Raw genomic sequence first — 17,746 nt, forward strand, 5'->3', positions numbered from 1 at the left:
CAGACTGTGGGTTCCACAAGAGGGGAAGATCACTGAGGTGAACAAATCCTCCAATAAGTGCAGGACCCACCAAGGTAGAGGAGGAACTTTGTCATGCATTCTAATTTTACAGGGATGATTTTTTACTTTTCTTTCTTTAATTAAAAGCTTTCTTTTTAAGAACCTGATTGATTTTTCCTTGTTTTAAGATCCAAGGGGATTGGATCTGGACTCACCAGGGATTGGTGGGGGAAAGAAGGGGGGATGGTCAATTTCTCCTTGTTTTAAGATCCAAGGGGTTTGGATCTGTATTCACCACGGAATTGGTGAAACCTCTCAAGACTGCCCAGGGAGGGGAAGGTTTTTGGGGGGACAAGAAGTGCTCCAGACACTGAAATTTCTGGATCGTGGAAGAGTTACCAGATCTAAGCTAGTAATTAAGCTTAGAAGTGTCCATGCAGGTCCCCACATCTGTACCCTAAAGTTCAGAGTGGGGAAGGAACCTTGACAGAAGTATTTACAGGTACCTTCAAGAAAGAGATTAAGAATTGATTTGTCACTGGAGCAGAGCACCTTTGAAAGTAGATTCTTGAGACACAAATCAGCCTTAATCATTTAATATTCTTTGACTTAACTTTAGAATTGCTATGTAGGTTTTCTAAACCTCCTTTACTAACAAGCTGTTTCACCCAGGAGAAAAGTTAACAGGAAACCTGACAGAGATTCAATACTTTCTGGACAAAGGCAATGGGGCACTTTTCAGATCTCTTCTTGGTGTTGGTTTAATATTACTTGATATAATCAATCTCATGATTTTTAAGACTCTAACATGTTTTGGGATGACCTGTGCAAACTGTAATCAGATATATTTTTCACTTCCTGTCCTAAACTATTACAAAGCAGTACAGCGCAACATGAATCAGCTGCCACATTCCACCTCAGCGGTGGCTGCATTTTTGTGGTGGGTGAAGGATTCCTTCAGAATTCTCATGAAAGCAAGGTTTCGTAGCAGTGACTCCAGACAGCCATAGTGCTACAGAAAATGGTTGAAGCTTCTTCATACAGCCCTGCCAATTCAGCTCATATCTAACTTAGAGTACTGGGCTCAGTTCTTGGTAAAGACAGAAGTCTACTGGGGACAAACTTGGGTTTACAAATGCCACACTTTCCATTTGTGAACCAAGGCAGAAGTTGAACCTAGGTCTTCTGAGATGAGAGGCCAATGCAGACACCAAAATTCAGGATCCATATCCAGAACTTGCTTCAGATTAGCTGCACCACTGTCCGGTGACTATACAGCTCTCTCTTCTACTTGGTTAGAAAACAACAAGAGGTCCCAGATGTCTGAAAACATAATTTTTTCCATTTATGTCTCTAATTTGTCCACTCATTGACATTATTTTAGACACGTGTCCAGCTGCCAACTGGTATGCACAAAGCCCTTCCAACTTCTTATATCCCACCTCCCCCAGACAGTCAACATTTTTTATGTCCCTTACTCTTTCTCCCTTGGGTCCCAGGAGGCCACGATCACCCTGAAACAAGAAGGACAATGAAAGGCTTTTTCTCTACCGTTGGCACATCACTCAGTACACCCATCTGTTTATGAACTGCTCTTATGTATAACTATAGCAACCTATGCTCAGAGAATGCAATTCAGCTGAGCGTCTCGAATTGCTTTGCAATGACTAACTCATCACACAAAGTTTCATGTAATGCAAATATTGCTATACCAATTTTATGGCTGGGGAAACCGAGGTCCAGAGGACTTAGGTGACTTGCAGAACAGGGTGAAATGCAATACAGGGGGTGTCCTTCTTAGCAGGTGTCTATAAACAGGCATTGATAATCCCACAAAAGGCAGAGTCCTGGGATTCCTCACTGTCCGGCAGGAAGAATAATCCGCACTATACTTTGCCCCTAAATACCACCTTACGTTCTCAAAGTGCTGCGCAAACATCAACCGGTTTCCCCATTGTCTACAGCACCATGAGGCAGCTCAGTGTTATTTTCTCCAGCTCACATATAGGGATCGCTCCCCATTTACCCGACACCATGACCGGATTTAAGGTGGCTGTGAACATGGTTTTGTTTTTGTTTGTATTAGGGAGCGGTATTTTAGCCTGGGTAGCTCCCTTGGCTCTCGCCCAAGAATCTGACCCTGGAAACCAGAGCAAAGGGAGAGTGAATAATGTGTGGGTGGAGACTGGCTGAAATATGCGTAGGAGCATATGTCCTCAGCAATGGGTCTGGGGAACATGGCGTCCACTGGAGGTCTGCCTGGATGAGGTGATCAGGCACTGCAGAAAGTCCAGCTAAGATGCCCGCTGCTTACTCTTTCTCCTTTTGCTCCGGGCAGGCCTTTCAGACCCTGCAAACACATGAAACAGCATGTCAGAACAAACACCTGATGGAGGCAATGCAGCAGGCAGCAGCAACCTCCTCGGGTGAGGGCAGGGCTCTGGGGACAGGATGAACGCAGCACAGAGGGTTTGAGTCGCCTCTCACTCCCGCTGGGGTGACTTGGTAGGACAGCTCTGCTGTCAAAAGAGGAGACTCAGGCCCCGATTGTGGCGAGTGACTGGATCCCCAAAAGGACTCGGGCCCGTCTCCTCATATGCATGGGGCAAAACGGTCTGAGATACTGATACAGTCCCTAGTATCTGAGCGCCTTACACTCTGTAATGTATTTATCCTCACAGCACCCCAGTGAGACAGGAACGTGTTATTACCACATGGCATAGGGCAGGGGAGTTAAGCATCTACATGCCATTGAGGATCTGGGACCTAAGCATCTGGCCCCATGTCACACAAAGCTTGTAGCAAAGCAAGGAATTGGACGTTGGAATCCCAGATGAGTACTGCCGAGCATCCCAACCCCCCGCTGCACTGAACAGGTAAATAAAGACTTGCACTTCTCTGACTTCCCCCATTTAGCAGGTTTCCTTTCTCTGGGGCTGCTGATTCTCAAAGTGGTGCAGAAGAACAATAGGTTCTCCATTTATAACCATCTGTCTACTCCTGGTGGGCGTATTCAATCCTTCCTGGGAACACTGCAGAGGAAGCAGTGTGAGAGCCACTCTAGAGTCACCAGTGGCTCCATTCCATCCTACCCTCCGGCTCTACACAACCAGGAGGCAAGCTTCTATGGCTTTTGGCATGCTAGGCTTTGAACTACATCCTGACAAAATCGTCTGCATTAACATAGCATCCAAATATCTCAAAGCGCTTTCCAAAGCTGGGGAAGGATCATTATCCCCATTTTACAGATGGGTGGGAAAAGGGCACCCAGACATTTTAAACATATTAAATAAGAATACATGGAGGTTACCTACAATGGCATGAAGCCGACCTGCAACCAGTAGCAGCAAATATCTCCAATGGCCGGAGATGGGACATGAAATGGGGACAGCTCTGACCTACTGCAGAGAATTCCTTCCCAGGTGTCTGGTTGGTGAGTCTTGTCCACATGCTCAGAGTCTAACTGATTGCCAGATTTGGGGTCAGGAAGGATTTTTCCTCCAGGTCAGATTGGCAGGGACCTGGGAGGAGAGGGAAGGGGGGGAGTTCGCCTTCCTCTGCAGCATGGGGCACTTGCAGGTTTAAACTAATGTAAATGGTGGATTCTCTGCAACGTAAAGTCTTTAAACAATAATTTGAGGACTTCAGTAGCTCAGCCAGAGGTTAGGGGTCTGCTACAGGAGTGGGTGGGCAAGGTTCTGTGGCCTGCCACGTGCAAGTGGTCAGACTTGGTGATCAGGATGGTCCCTTCTGGCCTTAAAGTCTTTGAGGACACACCAAGTGGAAGAGCAGAGAATGGAACTCAAGTCTCCAGACTCCACCCTGCTGCTTTAAGCACTAAATTATTCTGCCTTAATAATGTAAGAGGTGCCCTCACCCTGCACTGCGTTTAAGCATGAGATTTACCGCTAGGCCTTGCGATACAATAATCTCTGGGTTTCCACAACTGTCACTATTTCCCATCAGATTCCATCTACTTCTCCTTTATTCCCCTCTGCGGGTACTCCCTGGAACCTTGTGTTGTTATTGCTGTACCTAGTCAGGGATTTTCGGCCCATAACTCACCCCTTTGGGAACACGGGGCAAGAGCTCGTACGGAATCCGAGCTCCATGAAATCATGCAGAGAAAGGGATGCAGGGGGAACGGAGCTGCATGCTGAATTAAAAAGCCCTTTGTGGATGGGTCACGCTGAATGAGCAAGGAATGCAAGTCAGTTACACTCAGCGTTGTGCCCCCTGTTTTCAAACCCACCTATAGGATCTGCCCACCCAACTCCCATTAAAATCAGTGGGAAGTGGGCACCCGTCACTATATGCCTTTGAAAACCTCATCCTATAGCAGCGTCCACATCTAGGGCATCTCGTCTGCCAGCCTTGGGCCTGGTGCCACAAAACCATCCTCATAGACTTCAGAGGCTGGATCACTCGATAATTGCCCTGTTCTGTTCACTCCTTCTGAAGCATCTGGCACCGGCCACTGTCAGAAGATGGGATACTGGGCTAGAGGAACCACTGGTCTGGCCCTCTAAGGTCGTTCTTTTGTTCTGAGTGACGTACCATCATGCCAGTTGGGCCTCGGACTCCTGCAATGCCCTCCTCCCCCTGTTAGCAAAGAGAGATTTAGTTTCATTACGGCGTCTACAAACACTGAAGCATGGATAATACACACAAGCCCCATCCTGCGAGCCCTCTGTGCATGGTGCTCCCACTGAAGTCAATGGATGATCTGTGTATAGAGGCACAGATCCTCAAAGATATTTAGGAGCCGAACTCCCATTGAAACCACTGGAAATTCAGCTCCTAAATACCTTTGAGGACTTGGGCCAGAGAGCCTGCAGGGTTGGACCCTCCGTCATTGGCCTATTCTTTAGTGCTCAGTTCCCTTGCCACAAGCGGAGAATGGTGACCTGGACAGCTTCAAAGTGACGATGCGTTCATCACAAAGCTGCGTTTCCAGCTGTCCAGTGCATGCGGCATGGGGAACAGGAGGCAAGACAGTCCCTGCCTGGTGGGGTAGGGAGCAGTGGGTGACCAGCAGAAAAGGTTGAGGCAGGGAATGATCTTCTCAGCTCCCAGTGTTTCCAGGAGGGGTCAGATGCTTTCCTATGGAGTTGTTCTGCGACAAGCAAAGGGCCAAGTTCTGTTTGCATGAATGTCAGGGAGACCAAGCACCGTAAATAAGGCAGCCCAGAGTCTGGCCTGGAATGCACCTCATTGCTCCGTCCCCTCTACATTTGTTGATAGGAATTGTTTGCCTGTTATCTTCCTATCCCCTTACAAAATGTGTGCGCATGTAGCCTTCCTATGAAGTGTAACCCATGTGCCTATACCCACCTATAACACACGCCCCATGTCTCTACCCTGCTTAGAACACCTATTACTCATGTATTAACCCTTCAGAAACCTTCAGATGCAGTGTAGCGTTGCCAGCTAATTCATCCAGTACATTTTGGCCTTCCAAGCTAAATCCTGGAAGATCTGTCTGACCACAAGTGCCAGACCTTTATACAGACCTAAGTATGCCTCTGGAGGCCAGGTTCTCATCTCAGTTACACGAATGTAAACCCAGCGTAGCGCCAAAGAATCCAGTGAGTCACTCTAGATTTACACAACAGTACTAAAAGTAGAATTAGCTCCTCATTGTTTCATTACCTCCCCCCGCCCACAAAAACACCCCAAACACCTTAGCAAGATTTACACTAGACCTTACACAGCTGTTGACATTCTCAGTCAGCGGCACTTCCCAGGTGCCTATTTGAACAACTCTCCTGGCAGCTGGTGGGTTCATATAAACGTCTTGCATGATAAAGTCAGTTTATTCATAGAACGGCCACAGAGGAAGCAGCGTATAAAGACGTTTTCTCTGATCTAGCTGCATGAGGCTTTGCATTCTGCCCCGGTACTGCACCCTGGGGGGTGTTACTCTGCTTAAGCAGCTTAGCTCTCACTGTTCAAATGTACTAACAAGATGTTTATTTTTTATCAATAATTATTTCACAGAACCATAGAATATTAGGGTTGGAAGAGACCTCATCTAGTCCAAACCCCTGCTCAAAGCAGGACCAACCCCAACATCCCAGTCAGAGATTTGTCAAGCCAGGCCTTAAAAACCTCTATGGATGGAGATTCCACCACCTCCCTAGGTAACCCATTCCAGTGCTTCATCACCCTCCTAGTGAAATAGTGTTTCCAAATATCCAACCTAGACCTCCCGCACTGCAACTTGAGACCATTACTCCTTGTTCTGTCATCTGCCATCACTGAGAACAGCAGAGTTCCCTCCTCTTTGGAACCCCTTTCAGGTTTATACAACATTTATACGACAGTAGCACTTACAGGCCCAGGATCGGGCCCCTTTACAGTTGGCACTTTACAGATATACCCGTTCGTTTGCTAAAATTTGCGTGCATTTTATTCCAGGGGTGGGGAGGCAGAGAGGAATTCATGTGTTAATTCTTTTCATTCATTTTAAATGAACAGAAAGATCTAGGATGCCAGGCTGGCTGGACAGCCCCATATTTATGGCAGTGTAAATGAGGAGTGGGGTGTATGGGGTGCCCAGGAAGGGGTAGTACCTCTGATGGGGGGACTTGTCGTACCCCTTCGGGGGTAGTCTGTCCACTTTGGTCCCCATCTGTCACTCAGCTCTCACCTCTGGCTCCAAGTAGCTGCAGCATGCACAGTGGCCACATCTGGGCAACGGTTTCGACAGGCTGGCCAAACCAGGTGAGTGTAACTGATGGGACTCAAACCCTCAGTGAATTAGGGATATGCCTACCCGCATGCGACGTCAGCTCCGGCGGACTGGGTGAAAGAGATCACTATGATCCAACGGCCAAGAAGGTGGTTCTGCAACGCTTTGTGGAAAGCGAATGGCTTGACGAGGCACAAAAGACGTCAAGGCCATCCACTGCAACCAAAGAAGTTACCAGTCATGATGATTTTTCGTATCATTGGTGTTTGGCTTCTAAGGTCGAGAGAGAGATTGCTCCCGTGCAATGGCTCTACCACTTAAAAAGCTTTCACGCACAGGTCCTGTGCAAATCATCAAACAATCATCATACCACCCAAGTCCTGTGGCAATGGGGGAGGGGCAAAGCGACAGGTGGAGGTTACCACTGGGAGTCGTAATCCCATCCTTGCACGCAGGCGGCCTGTGGATAGGTGGTCGTCCAGCTCTGTACTTGGGGCAGCAGAGTTGCCCGCAGCATCCCAGGCATCTGAGCAGCCCTCTTTTAGGACAGCGCAGCTCACCCTAGTAAGGGAGAGGCCTAGAAAAGGGCCTAAAAATTGACTGCCCTACAACACAGCTGGCCAAGCAAGCCGCGCTGGCAGTTTAACCCAATCTGCAGCTGAAACCAAAGAAAAATTTGAGAAAACTTACCATTGTGTATGGAATGTTCGTACCCTCATGGATTGAGAAGCTGTTGCAAGACCTGAGAGAAGGACAGCTCTCATTGCTCGAGAACTAGCCCACTACTACATTGATATAGCGGCATTAAGTGAAACAAGATTGCCTGGGGAAGGAACCTTGAGCAAAACAGGAAGTGGTTACACCTTCTTCTGGAAGAGTAACACTGAAACAGAGGACAGAATACATGGAGTTAGTCTGGCAATAAAACCTCATTGATGCATCAACTCCCAGACCTTCCAGTGGTATCAATGAAAGATTCCTGAAACTACGCTTCCCACTAAATGCCAAACATCATGCTACCATTATTAGTGCATATGCATCCACTCTAACATACTCTGACAACTCAAAGGAACAATTCTATGAAGATCTCAACAGACTGATCAAGGCCACACCTGTAACAGACAAACTACTCCTCCTTGGAGATTTCAACGCCCGAGTCGGGGCTAACAATGAGAACTGGAAAGGAGTAACCGGGGCCACATGATGTAGGCAAAATGAACAGCAGATGTGGCTGACTCCTTTTTTGAGCCTTTGTTTTCTGAAATTGACCTGACCGGGATTACCAACACTCTGCTTCCGACAAGCGGATAAATACAAAACGACGTGGGGGGGTGGGGCACCCTAGGTCCAAAACATTTGGCATCTGATGTAGATTATGCCATTGTCATAGAAGGCGAGACATCCGAGACGTAATGATCACCAGAGAGTTAATGCGTAGGTGCATAGTGCCCTGGACACGCTAGTGACCACAGATTAGTCAGGACGTCTCTCCAATTTTACATCGCCTTCCCTCTCGGCACAAACGCCCTAAGCATGTGCGACCTGCTTTCAACATAGCCAAACTGAAGGATGCTCAATGTTTCAACAACTTTCAGAAGAGTCTTGATGACAAACTGACATCCCACGGACAACTGATCGGTACTGCAACTAGAAAAAGTGGGACCAGTTCAAGCAGATAGGTGACATTGACACAGCAATAACATCTCTTGGACCAAAGAAAAGAACACATCAGGATTGGTTTGATTGAGAACCAAGAAGAATTATGCTCAGCTCCTGGAAGTAAAGAGAAAAGTTCCTTTATCGAATGGCAGAATGATCCCTCCTCAGTCTCTCAAACGGGACCCATTTCAAGTACCTTCAGAGCAAAACCAACAGAAAGACCTCCGTCAGATACAAGACAACTGGTGGGAGAGCAAAGCCAAAAGAAATTCGAGCACTAATGCTGAGACCGCACAACTCAAAGATGTTCTTCAGTGCTATTAAGACTGTCTTATGGACCTTCTAAACTAAGGACTACCACCCACTGCTCTCATCAGACAAACACAACGCTGATTAAAGATAAGAAGGCATCAACGAAAGATGGCGAGAACACTTTAGCAACCTTCTCAATAGACCATCAACCGTGAATAATAATGTCCTCAAAATGAAATTCCACAACAACCTGCTCTGACAGATCTTGACTCTCTGCCACTATAGATGAGATTAAGAAAAGCTGTTAGCCAGAATGAGTTCAGAAAAAGCTCCTGGAAAAGATGGGATAGCCAGCAGAGATATACAAAGCAGCAGGTCCAGCAGCACTAGCAGCATTACACAGCGTGATCATCAGAGAGAGTATTCTGGGAGAGAAAACATACACAGGACCTCCGCGATGCACATATGTCTCTCTTTTTAAGAACAAAAGCAGCAAAGCAGAATGTGGAAATTATAGAGCATATCCTCCTCTTCCGTTGGGGGAAAATCATAGCCTGCTACATGACTTGAACTGCCTAAATAGCCAGTATTTCCGAGGCAAATCTACCGAAAGTCATGTGGTTTTTCGACCTGGCCGGAGCACAAGTCGACAGCGTGGTGTTTGCTGTCAGACAAATACAAGAGAATGCATTGAACGAAATTGCACCTGTATGCTGTCTTCATAGATCTGGCAAAGGCATTTGATACCATAACAGGGAAAGCCCTTTGCACTTATCTACACGATTGGCTGCCCAAGAAAATTTGTCCAGTATACACCTTTTCAGTGACAGCATGACAGGCGAAGTATTGTCCTGATGGAGCGCAACACTGCCCCCTTTCAACATCATCAATGGCCGTGAAACAAGGATGTGTTCCACTCCTGTCTTATTTAACCTGTTCGTTTGCATCGCGTCCATACCATGCCACTGAAGAATCTGGATCGGGGTAATATAATTTGAAATCCTGCATTATGGTTTAATTTTTGACTCCTGTCGCCTGATGCAAACGACTAAGCACAGTGCAGAAAACTCCTTCTTGAGCACTCTTTGCCGACGCATGTGCCTCATGCTCACAACTGAAAATGATCTTCATGCACATTGTAACAAAGTTTGCGCTGAGGCCTCGCAAATCTTCGGACTTAACTTCAGCCTCAAAAGACAGAAGTCTCCATCAACCTGTACCTGGATCAAATGCTTACTGTCCAAAGATCTCCTTGATGGCACTCAGCTTAAAGTAGTGGAGAACTTTAAATACCTGGGTACTGTCATATCCAGTGATGGATCACTGGATAATGAAATCAACGCACAAATATCCAAAGCAAGCCAGGCACTTGGCTATCTGCGTGTCAAAGTTTTAAACCACCACAACATCCGGATGTCAACAAAACTGCTTGTGTACAGAGCTGCTGTTCTTTCATCTCTTTTGTACGGGTGTGAAACATGGACTCTATATAGGCGTCACATCAAGCAGCTCGAAGCATTTCACATGCGCTGCCTCCGCAACATCATGAAGATCCGCTGGCAAGACAAAGTGCCCAATCTTGAGGTCCTCGAGAGAGCCCAGATGACAAGCATCGAAATGATGATCATGAAGTCACAGCTATGCTGGACCGGTCATGTCAGCCGCATGGATGCCAACAGAATCCCCCGTCAGCTTCTGTATGGTGAGCTCTCCCAAGGCATCTGGCATATAGGTCATCCACAAAAACTTTACAAGGACACTATCAAAGCCAATCTGCAGTGTAGCGGTATCAAACCCAGGGACCTTGAGGATGCCGCCAGCGACAGAACAAGGTGGCATGCAACAGTCAGAAATACCTGCATCACCTTTGAGGAAGACCGCTGCCGGCATCTACAAGAGGCACGCGAACGACGTCACAGAGCACCAGCAGCACACAACCCACTGACTGCGAACTTCCCATGCACCATTTGCAGCCAAATGTGCACCTCTAGAATTGGCTTGTATAGCCATCAGAGGGCACATCATGAGACCAACAATAGATGATTTGCTCAGATTTGTCATCATCGTATCAATGGACTACCAAGAAATGAGGAGTAAATCCACTGAAGGCCATGAAGCTCTATGAGTGTGAGTGTAAGTTTACACAGCAGGAGCTGTGTACCAGGCTAGCCTACCTGAGCTAGCTTGAAGCCATCTAGCGCCGGTGATGTTAGCAGTGAAGTGTAGGCTAGCAAGCTAAGAACGTACCCAGGGTCTATGCCAGGCTTTGCAGTGAGTATCTGTCTTCACTGTTGCTGTTACCCCACTAACTTGGATTTAAGGTAGCTCAGGGGTAGCGTAGCCCGTGATCAGCTTTTCCTCTGCAGAGACATACCCTCCATGAGATCAGCATCAGGCCCTCAGCCTCCGTTACGTTCACTTACTGAGGTCTGGTTTCCATCTGTGCCACTGGGAGGCAGGGTGGGGTGGCTAAGTGCAAAGGAGCAGGGCAGGAGATCATGGTTTGGTGGCTCAGAGAGAGGCGCAGCCAGTCAGTGTAATTCCCATGACGCCTCCTTTGCACCATGGGGGAAGATCAGCAGTGGTGGGAGGGAGCATTAGCTTCATGCCAATTCCACAGAGGCACAGGTGTGTTGGGGGTGGACAGAGCCCATCACCTCTGAGCACGGCCAAATTTGGTCTCAGTAAAAATTCAAAGGATCAGCACCTGAAGGGGCTTTTGTTATGAGTGGTTATTGCACGATAACACGTTTAGCATGTTCGGAACAGACACTGCAATGAGAGAACCAAATGGAATCTGGCGTGGTGAAGGAACAACCTACCCCGGGGCCTGGCAGTCCACGGGGACCTCTCGCACCTGCCACACCGAGGCCAATCTCCCCCTGCACAACAGAAAGGAACACAAAGGGTCATTTCAGGGACACAGCTGCACATTCCTCCTCTTGGCACCAGACCTCTCTGTTATTACGTAAAGCATGAGGCAAACCCCCTGAAATCAATGGGCATTTTGCTATCAATTTCAGCAGGTGTTGGCTCAATCTTTTGAATTGCAAAGACCACAATGGCTGGGCCCAAACCACTCCTATCCCCCTGTTACTGCTCTCATGCCAACAGCAGGAGAGCTGCCTCACAGACAGGTGACAAATCACAGCCCCTGCCCAGAGGGGCCCGCAATTTAAGAGGGCAACATCAAAGGGCATGTCTACGCTGCACAGTTAACCCAGGCTCTTATCCACACACACCCCTACAGTCCACATAGAAAAACCCGGAACTGGGTTTGGAGGAGGCTTAAGCCAGGGCCACCTTCCCCAGTTGGAACTTGGGTTGGAATTCGCCCACTTTGATATGAGGACACTGGCTAAACCACTCCAGTGGTGACAGTCCTCCAATGCCGTGCCACAGTTTCCCCTGAAGGACAGAGAAGTTCTCCTGCAATTGACCAGAAAAAAATCCTAGATCATCCAAGCACAAAGACGCATGGGCTATGCCCCTAGTACACATAGGCAAGTGCAGAGAGCACAAGGACACAGTGATGCAGGTAGGGCTCGCCAGCGGGGTTGCTCACACATGGGCAAGGCTAACAAAGGGGATCAGACCCAGGTGTCAATCACCCAGGTTAACTGTGCTGCACAGACACAACCTAAAGCACAGGCATGTGACTGGCGTGCAACAAAAACACAGAGGGGTGGGGCAGCTCGCCTGGATCCTATCCGTTCCAGTGTTTTCTTAATTAATTTTTCCATTTTTTACAAGTTAGTGGGAAGTGATAATCCCTCAAGTAGGGGCCTGATTGGAAGCCCACTGCAATCCATGGAAAAAACTCCCTGGGCTTGGGATCAGGCCTCTCATCTGTTAACACTGCTTCAGAGGAGACCATTCGGGTGTGTGGGTTCTCAGGGGGAAAGTTCATGAAGCAGGAGCAGGTGTAGAACTGCCAACTTTGAATTTCTGAAAACCATACACTACAGGAGGAGCACTGGAACCTTCTGCCACCCCCTGCTCTGCCTCCTCCTCCTGAGTCCTCACCCCCTGCTCCGCTTCTTCCTGAGGCCCGTCGCTGCTCTCCCTCTTCCTCATCACTCAAGCATCTCCACCACCCTCCCGCCCCCCAAGCTGGGCTCCCTCTGCTCCAGGGCTGGGACAGGAGCTGCAGTCCTTGACATGGAGCCTGTCTGCTCATGAGATGCAGGTAGGAGGAGGCGGCCCTGGCTGAGCGGGAGCTGGTGCAGGTTGTTGAGCCGGTGCCTCTCCCTGCCCCCACCCGCTGTAACTGGACTTTCAGTGTCCAGTCAGTGCATTTGACCGGATACTGTACAGGTCCCCTTTTGAACAGAATGTCCAGTCAAAAACCAGTCACCAGGCAACCCTAAGCAGGTGGGGATGTGGGATGGGTTCAGGCATGGCTTCCAGCTGTATGGGGTGTTTCCTTTCAGTTTTCCTCAGAGTGCAATTCCCACCCCTCCATCCCTGCCCATAGCTTTGGGCAGAGGCTACCGTTTTGGGATTCATACTGGCATCGTCTCCGTCTTTCCCACCATCCGCAGCTCACCTTGTTGCCATTGGTCCCAGGCAGCCCTCGGATCCCCTGCGGAGCAAGGAGACACACACTTTGGTTTGCAACACCTCTGATGCACTGTGCCCCAAGGAACGGAGCCGGCGAGCAGCAGGCAGGTTGTAATACAAACAGCAAAAGGAAATCAGTGCGGGTAAAAAGAACTAGGCTGAGAGCCGGGGAAAAAAGCTCTCCCTCTCTCCACAGGACAGAAACAGCATGGGCAGCAGCATCACCAACCTCCCTGCCGTGATCCCTCTGCCATTTGGGCCTCATTCCTGACCAGAGGCCAAATCTGCATGTGGAAGGATCCATGCACCGTCCCCTTCCAGCTCCTGTGTAGGACTCCCCCTCACAGTCTGGGGTCTGTGCACTAAGAATCTGTGTTTGTACAGCACCTAACCCATGGATCCTGGTCCATGACTGGGGAGCACACAAAATATACAACAACAAGGGTACGTGTAGCTCACTCAAGGAACGCAACAGTGAAAGTAACCACCTGTTTTCCTGGGGGTCCTGGACGTCCTGCCGGCCCAGTGGATCCATTCCTGCCTCTCTTACCACGTTCCCCCTTCAAAACAGAAAAGCCGTTAAGAGGGAGACGGGCAGTAAATTGCCTAAATAGTAGAAGAAGCTTACAACAGTTGTAAGGCAACTGGGCAGGGGGTTGGGTTAAAAGAAGGGTGCAGCGAGGCGGTGTGGTTCCCCATCAGCCTTGAGAGGGACGAGCCTTTCTGGACCCCAAAGTGGGAGGAGCCAGAAAATCCTGTGCCCGCCTCCCAGAGGTCAAGGTGCAGGACAGGAAGTATAAAAACTCAAACCCAGAGCTCACTAGAACAGCCGCCAGAGAGGCCAAACGCCTGTGGCCTAGCTCCCAGTTGGGAGACCCCGGCAACTGGTGGTGGACCCGGTGACTGGCCTGACCTGCCGACGCCTGACGCTGACCAGAGCCCTGGGGAGCTGTCAAGCCTGCCCCTCACAAGTTACCCAGAGGAGCTGCCAAGCCTGCCCCTCACAAGTTACCCAGAGGAGCTGCCAAGCCTGCCCCTCACAAGTTACCCTGGGGAGCTGCCAAGCCTGCCCCTCACAAGTTACCCAGAGGAGCTGCCAAGCCTGCCCCTCGCCAGGTACCCTGGGGAGCTGCCAAGCCTGCCCCTCGCCAGGTACCCTGGGGAGCTGCCAAGCCTGCCCCTCACAAGTTACCCAGAGGAGCTGCCAAGCCTGCCCCTCGCCAGGTACCCTGGGGAGCTGCCAAGCCTGCCCCTCGCCAGGTACCCTGGGAAGGATGGTGCTGGACCCCCTGGAGGACACCGTCCAGACCCAGGTACCACACGAGGGGGAGTCAGGCTGTAGCCCAGAGGCAGCTGACCCTAGTCTGGCTGCAGCACTGCCAGATCCAATGTCCGTGTGTTGCAGCCAGGATCCCAACTGACACAGCAGCAGGTCTTCTGCTACTGCTAGGGCCCGGGCTGGGATGCAGGGGAGTGGGAGGGCCTGCGTCCTCCCTGCCACCCAACTTGCAAGTGGCTGTCTCCCCTTCTCCTAGGCCCTTTGAAGCCAAGAGTGTGGACTTGCTGTCTACCTGCCTTTGCTCAGCCCTGCCTGAGGGCCTGAGCCATTGACGCCCTGACCCAGGGCCAGGGCCTGCTCATTATATAACAGCTGCCCAGCTCCTGTCTGAAGACCTGAGCCCGTGACTCACTACTGCCCGCTGACCAGGCGTGAATAACTATTCATGTTTTGCCTCTACTGCTGCCGCGGCGAGGGACTCCCGTGGCCAGGGTAATTCCCCATCACAACTGAAAGGAAGTAGCAAGGTGGTGTGATTCCCTGCTGTCTGGAGAGGGAGGGGGTGGCTGAGGAACCGCCTCCACCTCCCCAGATCACTAAGCAACTCTGAGCTTTTCTAGTAATTAAAAAGAAGATCTCTTTGGGCCCAGAGGGTGGCTGGCTCTGCAGGCAGATCTGCAGATCCATCCCAGGGAGAAAGCTTGTTTGGACAATATCAGAGATCGGTTACTGAGCTAGATGGAGTGTGGGTCTGATGCAGTCTGACCATCCCTAGGTTTGACTGTTGAGTAGGTCATTTGAAATTCTCCAGCATACTACCATCCACACAAGCTGATAGACAAGATGCTCTAGCTCACAGACCAGGTCTGGGCTTGATGCTGGAATCTCTACGATGAGGTTCTCCAGCCTGTGTTATGCAGGAGGTCAGCTTAGATGGTACCCTGTGGCTTCACAGCCTCAGGGAGTTAATAAATGTGGGGAAGAGGGGGAAAGAGTGAACCAATGTTGGAGGGCAAGTGGGAACAGTGATTGGGCACCATGCAAGGGGAGCAGTGCTTGGGAGGAGGCTACTGTTTGTTTTTCCTGGGCTGGACTGGCCGATGTGGTCTAACATTAGATACAGCAGCTTCAAAGCACACCAGTGATTCAACACCTGGGACTGCTCTCAGTGTCGCGTGGAACAATTGAGCAAAGGAACATCTCAACCTCAGCAGCGCCTGGCAAGGATTAACTGTCCCCGTGCATCACGCAGTTCTTCGCTCCCAACACAAGAGCTTGCTCACCACGCTGGAACTGCTGTGCTTGTAGCACTGAGACTGATGAGCTTGGAATCCGGTCTGTGTCAGGGTGACACAGCCATTTCCCTGGGAGGAAGGTCTTTGTGCTCCTGCAGCAGTACATGTGCTGAGAACAGCTCTGCCTCCTGAGTCTCTCAGGCAAGATTTCAGCTGGGTGTTGGGGAACGGTAGTGGCCCTTGAGACTCGTTGTCCCATGTTGCGTGAGGTCCCTCCAACCACACGTCTTCTCACAGAGACTTAGCATCTGTTTGCACCCTTGTGCCTTGCGATTGTGAGTACAATGCAGTCCTCTCTCCCCACCCCCAGCACACTCACTCTTTAGTGCCCATGACATGTCACCTACCTTCTGCCCTGGCATGCCCGGTGGACCTGGGGGTCCCCTCTCTCCCAGTGATCCTGGAATGCCAGGGTTGCCACGAATACCCTGGATGCCTTGCACTCCCGGAGGTCCGGGGGCCCCGGGCTCCCCCTGTGGCAAAGGAATCGTGTGGATGTAGTCACAAAATGAGCCGTGGGCTCCCAGGTAACACAGGTCATTGTAGCCATGACCAGCAGGCTACTCGCAAGGGATTCTTTGCTCCCTTGTCATCTACGGCTCCTTCCAGATTTAACTGGTGAGTCCACCGACCGCCCATGCAATGACACTGGCCTGAGCCAGGCACAGGGTTGACAGGCACCTCTCTGCACACTGCTGCCCTTGTGAGACCTGTAACACCACCCACCGCCCCAGTCCTCAGCTCCCACGCAGCTCACACTCCCACCTCTGCCCTGCAGCAGCACCATCCCCCCCGCCTCGACAGCCATTGCAGCCCCGATGCCCCACACTGCTCTGCCAGAGCATCTTAACACTGACCTGCGAGCTCACTTCTATTATTCCAGCCAGAAATGATTCCACCAATGCCCCCCAATCCTGACATGCCTGCAATGTCCCATTTACTTCAGTCCTGGGATCTCAACAAGCGCAGCCAAGCTAATACACTTCGCCCTTGATTCTTCAGCTTCCCGCTCTGGCAATGGTAAAACGACCCTACATCTGCCCACCCCAAAGGAAACGTCTGGTGTGAAACAGTGCCATGCAGGAGACAGTCCCCAGAGCTGTGTGTTTGGAACACATGGGTGGTCTCATCCTCCAGAGCCTCGACTGGCTTTGATAGCCCATCTCTGCAAGCCCCACTGAGCCCCATGGCCCCTTAGTGCCTGCCTGAATGGTGGTTGTGCGATCAACGAGGGGCACAAAGAGAGAGCATCTTGGATGATGTGCACACGAAGTGAGATCCTGTCCACTAACCTTATGCCCAGGGGGCCCAGCCTGACCAATGGGGCCTCTGAACCCAATTCCTGGTTCTCCCTGTAAAGAGAGACAAGGGGAGGAGATCAAGAACAATCAGAAACACACCACTTCCTCCATCATGGGCCTGTCAAAATCATACTGGACACATCCCTACGTGCTGCTCACTTCAGGCCCAATCCAACCCCCACTGAAGTTAATACTCCGGAGATGGGAGCTACAGAACCCACTCAAGATAGATGGATGTAAGGCTGCTGCATCCGCCATTGAGGGAGGAGAGTTATATGGCCCAATCCCAGAGGGAGAGAATTACAGAGAGAAACTAAACAGCTCGATGCTGGAAAAAACGGAAGAGACAGCGGTAGGCAGCAGCTGATTGTCTACAATGATTAGCTGTATATACACAGCATTACTGACCAAAGCCCTTTTGAGTACAGAGAAGAACCAGGAAGGGACAGCAAGACATGAATTCTAATGGTGTAAGAACAGCGGCCTAAGCAGGAGAGTCCTTGAGTATGGTACCAAAGTTGTCTCTTACCTTTTGACCATTTTCTCCTCTGTCTCCTTTAGTGCCCTAGGAATGAAGAGAACCTGTGATCATTGCTGGGGAAGAGGGCTGGCTGAAATATGCCCTGCATGGGACCAGGAACCGTGTCAGAGATTTCTGTGTAATCTGCAAGGGGCACAGCGAATCTCCGGCTGGTCATAACTG

The 17,746-nt window shown here is 50.2% G+C and overlaps 1 protein-coding gene across 1 annotated transcript in view; it reads right to left on the reverse strand.

The window, feature by feature from the left end:
- The window catches only part of LOC116818314 (uncharacterized), a 265,422-nt gene that overhangs the window by 127,621 nt on the left and 120,055 nt on the right, over positions 1 to 17,746 (reverse strand). Inside the window, 9 exon segments of the mRNA XM_075063437.1 lie at positions 1,479 to 1,514; positions 2,315 to 2,350; positions 4,558 to 4,602; positions 11,428 to 11,487; positions 13,155 to 13,190; positions 13,657 to 13,728; positions 16,090 to 16,215; positions 17,035 to 17,094; positions 17,573 to 17,608. Of these exon segments, the coding sequence (XP_074919538.1) occupies positions 1,479 to 1,514; positions 2,315 to 2,350; positions 4,558 to 4,602; positions 11,428 to 11,487; positions 13,155 to 13,190; positions 13,657 to 13,728; positions 16,090 to 16,215; positions 17,035 to 17,094; positions 17,573 to 17,608 (507 nt within the window).

Source organism: Chelonoidis abingdonii, chromosome 1 (assembly GCF_003597395.2).
Source record: "Chelonoidis abingdonii isolate Lonesome George chromosome 1, CheloAbing_2.0, whole genome shotgun sequence".
Taxonomy (NCBI): domain Eukaryota; kingdom Metazoa; phylum Chordata; order Testudines; family Testudinidae; genus Chelonoidis; species Chelonoidis abingdonii.